Source organism: Pteropus alecto, unplaced genomic scaffold (genome assembly GCF_000325575.1).
Source record: "Pteropus alecto unplaced genomic scaffold, ASM32557v1 scaffold189, whole genome shotgun sequence".
NCBI classification, from domain to species: domain Eukaryota; kingdom Metazoa; phylum Chordata; class Mammalia; order Chiroptera; family Pteropodidae; genus Pteropus; species Pteropus alecto.
The window spans coordinates 337,077-343,147 of record NW_006442117.1 but is presented as its reverse complement, the minus strand read 5'-3'; the positions used below and the strand labels follow the sequence as shown (position 1 = coordinate 343,147).

At 63.6% G+C, this 6,071-nt stretch overlaps 1 protein-coding gene across 1 annotated transcript in view; it reads left to right on the top strand.

Annotated features, from left to right (window-relative positions):
- Positions 1 to 3,655, top strand: part of PGBD5 (piggyBac transposable element derived 5) — a 14,898-nt gene extending 11,243 nt beyond the window's left edge. Inside the window, exons 6-9 of the mRNA XM_015596237.2 lie at positions 2 to 137; positions 921 to 1,026; positions 1,736 to 1,943; positions 2,406 to 3,655. Coding sequence (XP_015451723.1) covers positions 2 to 137; positions 921 to 1,026; positions 1,736 to 1,931 — 438 coding nt within the window. The 3' untranslated portion in view covers positions 1,932 to 1,943; positions 2,406 to 3,655. The remainder of the gene's footprint in view (position 1; positions 138 to 920; positions 1,027 to 1,735; positions 1,944 to 2,405) is intronic.
- Positions 3,656 to 6,071: the final 2,416 nt, after the last annotated feature.

The window sequence follows — 6,071 nt, the reverse complement described above, 5'->3', positions numbered from 1 at the left end:
CATGCTGGCCAGCCCGGCCACGCCCCCGGCCCGCGGCCAGCACCGCGTGCGCACGAAGGGCAGCATGTCCCTGATCTGCTGGTACAACAAGGGGCACTTCCGCTTCCTGACCAACGCCTACTCGCCCCTGCAGCAAGGTGGGTGCGTCCACGAGGGTGTGTGTGTGTCCACGAGGGTGTGTGTGCGTCCACGAGGGTGTGTGTTGTGTGTGTGTCTCGGCAGGTGCGTGAAGTTCACCTTGGTTTATACGGTGATTTTGTCCCATTCAGCGTCATCCACTTTGAGCTCACTTTGGTGCGTGGCGTCCATTGGACTTCTGCTGACCTTTTGTCACGTGACAAGGGTTGGTTGATCAAACAGTCCCCGTCACGCCTGAGCCATTTACCGAATAAATTTTACTTTCTCTGCTTATTTTAAATGCCACCCAGATGGCAAACTCTCATGTATTCTAAGGACTGCTTCTCAGCCGTACACTCCCTTCTGCTGTGACCACGTATACGCTGCTAAAAGTTGAACAGAATTTCCAATCTTAGGAAACGTGGAACTAGTTACAAACATTTGGGGAATTGGTTTGTTATTCTTTACTGCAGATTCTAAGGGAAAATGAACCTCCAGAGTAAGCGCACGCACAGGCTTTTTAAAAATTGCGCGCTGCCACGTGGCAGGGGACGTCCCACCGAGAAGCAAATGCTTTTGCTTTTCCTCTGAAGTCCATCGAGTCTGTCATCTGCCCACTTAGCGTTCAAATCCCACGGGACAGATGGGAGCACAGCACGTGGGCGCAGGACTCGGCCGGGCTGAGCCCATTGGGGCGACGTGGGGAACGCGAGGCCGCGGCCGCCGCACCCCCAGGGCGCATCCGCGCACCCTGGGAGGGGGTGGTTGCGGGCGGGGCGGGGCCTGACCCCCGGTCTCCCCAGGAGTGATCATCAAGAGGAAGAACGTGGGGATCCCCTGCCCCCTGGCGGTGGAGGCGTTCGCGGCTCACCTCAGCTACATCTGCAAGTATGACGACAAGTACAGCAGGTAAGTGGCTCCCGCCGCCTCGCCGGCGCAGGAGGGGCTGGCGGGTGGTCAGGGGCCTTCCCAGCCGCAGGCCTGAGGGGTGACGGCCTGCGCCCTGGCGTGGCCTCCCCTCCCCTCGGGGTGCCAGGCCCTCTGCCCTCGCTGCGCCTTCCCAAAGGTGCCTCTGGTGTCGCACTAGCCCCGACCGGCCTCCTCGTCCACACCCGCTGGCAGCCCCCGGCGTGTCGCACGAGCCCCGCGCCTGCCAGCGCTGGTCACGCAGTCCCCGCAGGTGCGCTGGGCGTGGCCTCGCTCCAGCGGCCGCCCGGGATGGCGGCGTTGGCACCGCGCCCAGCCCCACGCAGGCCCCGCACAGAAACCGGCGTTAGCTGGTGACGTCGCTGGGCGCCTGCGATGCGGCCCTCGGGGGGCGGGGACAGACGTGTGCGCGGAGGACGTGACCGGGGGGACCCCGAGCCGGATGGGCCCTGGAAGAGCTCTGTCCTCGGTGTGAAGAGAAGGTGGGGGTGGTGGGGGGCTCTGCGCGGCCCCAGGGGGCAGCCTCTCCACGGAAGGCCTGGCCGCACTGTCCCCCCATCCTGTGATGGGGGTCTTCCTCATCTTTGTCCTAAGGAAAGATCACGTGACCGCCTCAGCAGGCCGGCCACCGCCGACCTCGGGGAGGTCCAGGGGCCGCCGGGTCAGCCCCTCCCTGCCTCTGTCCTCCCAGGTACTTCATTTCTCACAAACCAAACAAGACCTGGCAGCAGGTGTTCTGGTTCGCCGTGAGCATCGCCGTCAACAACGCCTACATCCTGTACAAGATGTCGGACGCCTACCACGTGCAGAGGTACAGCCGGGCGCAGTTCGGGGACAGACTCGTCAGGGAGCTGCTGGGCCTGGAGGAGGCCTCCCCGGCCCACTGATGCGGCGGCCAGGTGAGGCGCAGGTGGAGCGGGACGCAGAGGGAGGACCCGCCCGCCACAGCCCGAGTCGCTCCGTGTGGCCGCCGGGGAGGGGTGCCCTCGGCCCCTGCAGGGACAGACGGACCTGGTCACGTGGCCACCGTCCCGATGTCCGTTCAGAGAGGAGCATGGCCTCCCTCTGGGAAGGGGCCACCCACCTCGTGGTGCCACTCCGCAAGGCGGGGGTGCCACACCAGACTCTGCCGCCTGAGGCCTGTGCTGCCGTACGTCTGTCCCGCTCAGTGGGTGCTGCACCCTCACGACCCCCGGGAGCCAGCAGGAGAGCTGGGCTCTGAGCCCCGGGGACCTGGGACGCCTGTTGCCGCCGAAGGCCCCAGACACAGGACGAGCCACAGCACGTGCTGCTGGAAGGGCCCGCTCGGCAAAGACGTCAACACTTTTGTGACGTGGTTTCCTCTCGTGCCGTGTCCCCAGGTGACCGGAAGCAAGCGACGGTTGGCTAAGACTGTTCCGGAGCGTGCTGGAGACCCGAGGGCGTTCCAGAGTTTGCCCCACGCGAGCCGCGTGGAACAGGCCTCGTGGGAGAGGGAGCACGGCGAGGAACGGCGGGCGTGTGAGTCGTGAGCGAGGTGTTCCCGCTCCGTCCCGCTCGGCTGGCGGACGGGACACAACGGAGCCGCCCACGGAACCGCAGTGACGTGCGACGCTGTTTTTTATTTTTAAATCTATCTTCAGGTTATTTTCTTACTGTTGCTTACGGCTCCCCCATCCCTCCCCGGTCCCGCCCGCAGCCTCCCGCCCCCGCAGGCCGCGCTCTGTGCCAGGCCGGGGAGGGGGCTCGTTCCCAGAACCACCACAGCCGTGGCCACCGGGGGCCCACGGGCCTTCCGCTTCCTCACGAGGTTCTCATCGGCAAAATTACTTGTTTTAAAAAAATATGTAGCATTGCTGAAACAAACAGCAAATTCTCTCCACGGGTGACCACCTGCTGATTCTCTTCCCCTCGTGGGGGGCCAGTAACCTGGTCCTTGGGACACCGTGGCTGGCACTCGAGCCCCGCACGGATGGGCCACTGGCGTGGCTGCGTGACGCCCCGTGGGGCGGGAACCAGCTCACCGCAGGACGGACGGGACAGCGTGACGAGCAGCTGGCAGCGAGGGCTCCGCTTAGTCCCCCAAAAAACATCGGGGCCCGTTCTGAAGCACGGTCACGTGTCTCCGCGGGAGCCCCAGCTGGAGTGGCCGGCTGGTCTGGCTGTCCCCACAGATCAGACATAAGTCATTTCTGGAGTTACACGACCCCCCCTGCGCCCCGACTTACACGGCCCCTCGTTTTTACAAACGCAGACTCCATCCTACTCAGGCTTCGGGACGTTCGTCCGTGTCCACACTCAGGTCGCCCGTGGGCGGCAGCATGCTCGCGAACCCGTCCCCGCGCCCTCGCTTCACGATGACAGGCCTCGTCCTCGGTTCTCATCCGGTGCCACGGACCGCGGGCCACGTGTCGAGTTGTGTCCCCAGCACCTGATTGGGTCTCAAGCACTTTTACCACATGGAGAAATATATTTTTAATTTGTGATGCTTTTCTACAAGGTCCACTATTTCTGAGTTTAATGTTTCCAGCACTTCGGGAGACTCCTGAACGCCGATGAATTTTCTCTTCTGTCCAAATAAGTAAAAGAAAAAAAAAAATAAAGGTCTATTTAGATGTTGATTCTTTGTTAACACGTGAATCCGTTAAAAGGCCAGAGACAGAAACACGGCTACCGTTTTAAGTCTCGGCGTCTCGTTAGGTGACCTTGACCGTTCTCGGTGTCCTGAGCCGCCAAGCCGTGTAAAGCGGACGTTCGGCTGGGGTTTGACAGTGTGATGCCGGTTTGTGCGTGTCTGGTGCCCGTGACGTTGAAGGAGGAGGTGCCGACTTTGCAACGTGACTCCTCCTCATTGCTTGCGGGCCGTGGCGTGTGTCATCCCAGGTCACCGCAAAGGGACGCCGGTGTGACAGCAGGTGGCTTCTCGCTCCCAAGTGGTTGGGAGTAATGGCACCGTTTCGGTGTTTTCTTGAGCTGTTGTTTTTTCTGATTAATAGCGAAGGACCGTCCCGCCGGGTTTCTGGTCGGGGCCGAGGTGTCCACTGCCGCCCGTGAAGTGGGGGCCTTCTCCCCTTCCAGAAGGACAAAGTGACAGGGAGCAGTGATCAGGAGAACCCGCAGGGCCCCGGGCCCGGCCGTGCTGCTGTGATTGGAGCGACTGTCTTGGAATTGCTCTGGTTAAAATCCCCCTGTCCCAGTGTCCCCTGGGTTCGAGGGCCCTCGTGATAACACTGGTCGGCTCGTTTAGTGGCTGCCATTGCTGGTGACCAGGAAAGGGCCCACTGTGTGCTTCTCGGGAGACGGGATCCAGCGCCACCCGGCAAGGTCTGTGAGGCAGGTGGGCGCCTGCACCCCGTGGCCAGTGAGACCCCCTTCCACCCCGGTCCTGCCACGGTGACAACCCAGCCCCCTATGGGGCGGTTTTGCTGCAGAGTCCAGAAAAAGACAGAGCAGTGAGCCCCCCGACCCTTAAGCAAAAGCAGCCTGACCACAGCTCGTGCGAAGGTCCTGTGAGACCGGACGCACGCACGGTCGGCCTGCACCGGCTCCCCCGGCTCGCCCGGGCCAGGCCGGTGGCCGGGGCCGCAGCTGGGCAAGGCCATCTGGGAGAGCCCGGCCGGATGCGCTCACTCTGCGTTCACTGCCTCCCCTGTGGGCTCCGCTTCCCACCCGTGTCCCCATGCCCTGCTCCCCACGGTGCCAGACAGGCCCCGCGCGGTCGGGGAGCACAGTGCTGAGGCCGTAGTCCCAAACTCGGCAGTCACACGGGAAAACCTTGTGCCTGGGTCATTCCGGGCGGTTGTCCGCTTTGCTGACCGTGTTCACGAGACCCGGCCACCAAATCGAGTTACCTGCAGCCACGCCAGAGGCGAGACCTGCAGACACCAGGACAGGGCCAGGCAGGTCTGGGGCGCCGTGTGCGGCCCCTCGTCCGGTCTCCGCAGCCAGCAGGGGGCTCTGCAGCGGCATCCGCGAGGCAGGAAGCCAGGCCCACTGCATCCTCGGTGACACCTGAGCAGTTCCCAGCTTCGCCCGGCCCCTCCCCTCCCACCTCCGCTTCAGGGCAAAGCCGTTTCCCACAGGCTCTGGAGGGTGGGGGCACAACTCGGTGACACGCTGACGGAGGGGAGGTGACCAGGCACTGCCAACCGTGGGCCCCCCCAGTGCCCACCACGGGCCCCCCGCAGTGCCCACCACGGACCCCCCGCAGTGTCCACTAACGTCTCCAGTAGTTCCTTCCAGGGGCGCCCCACACAAGCTCCCCACGGCATCCTCAAAGGGCCCCTCACACTGCCCACCACAGGCCCCCCGCAGTGCCCCCCGCAGCGCCCCCCAGCGCCCGCCCCGGCTGGCGCACCGCACTCGTCCACGCGTCTCTTTGACCTTCCGCTCCTCCCTCTCGTCCCGTGACCGTCGTCCGCGTGCGCCCGACGGGAAGGACGGGAGGTGCACCCAGGGCCGTGGGCTCTGTCACGCCACCTCAGGACCGTGTGTGCGCCAGACGCCCCTGCGATGCTCGGGAGGGGCTGGCGCTGGGTGACACGGCCCCTCCCCCCCCGCTGCGCCCTGGACGCCCGGCTCCTGCTGACCTGCTGTGGCAGGTGCTGGGCTAAGAATGCGTCCACCGTCCCCTGGAGAGCGTCCTCCCGTGAGGGGTCACCCCCCAGGGGGAGCGGCGTCTGCAATCGCAGTAGATTAGGGCTGTGCAGCTCTGTCACCTCCTCCCCTTCCTCAGAAGGTTCTGGAATCAGCACGAAACAGGGGTGCACATCTGCTGCCAGAAGGTAGGTCCTCGTGGGCAAAGACAGAGATGGGGGAGCCCTGCCCGGGAGGGGGACCTGGCCCGCTTGGGGCCTTAACGGAACGAAGAGGTCGTGACACAGCTTCGTGGTGACACCCTAAAAGCCCGTAAGAAGGGTACGGTTTTCATTAACGCAGATCTTCGTACATAATGAGACATCGGATCCTACTTCCCAGCATCTTTACACGTCATTACAGGACAAGAAAAAGACTCTGAGAAGCGCGTGGTTTCCCGTTTATCTTTACAG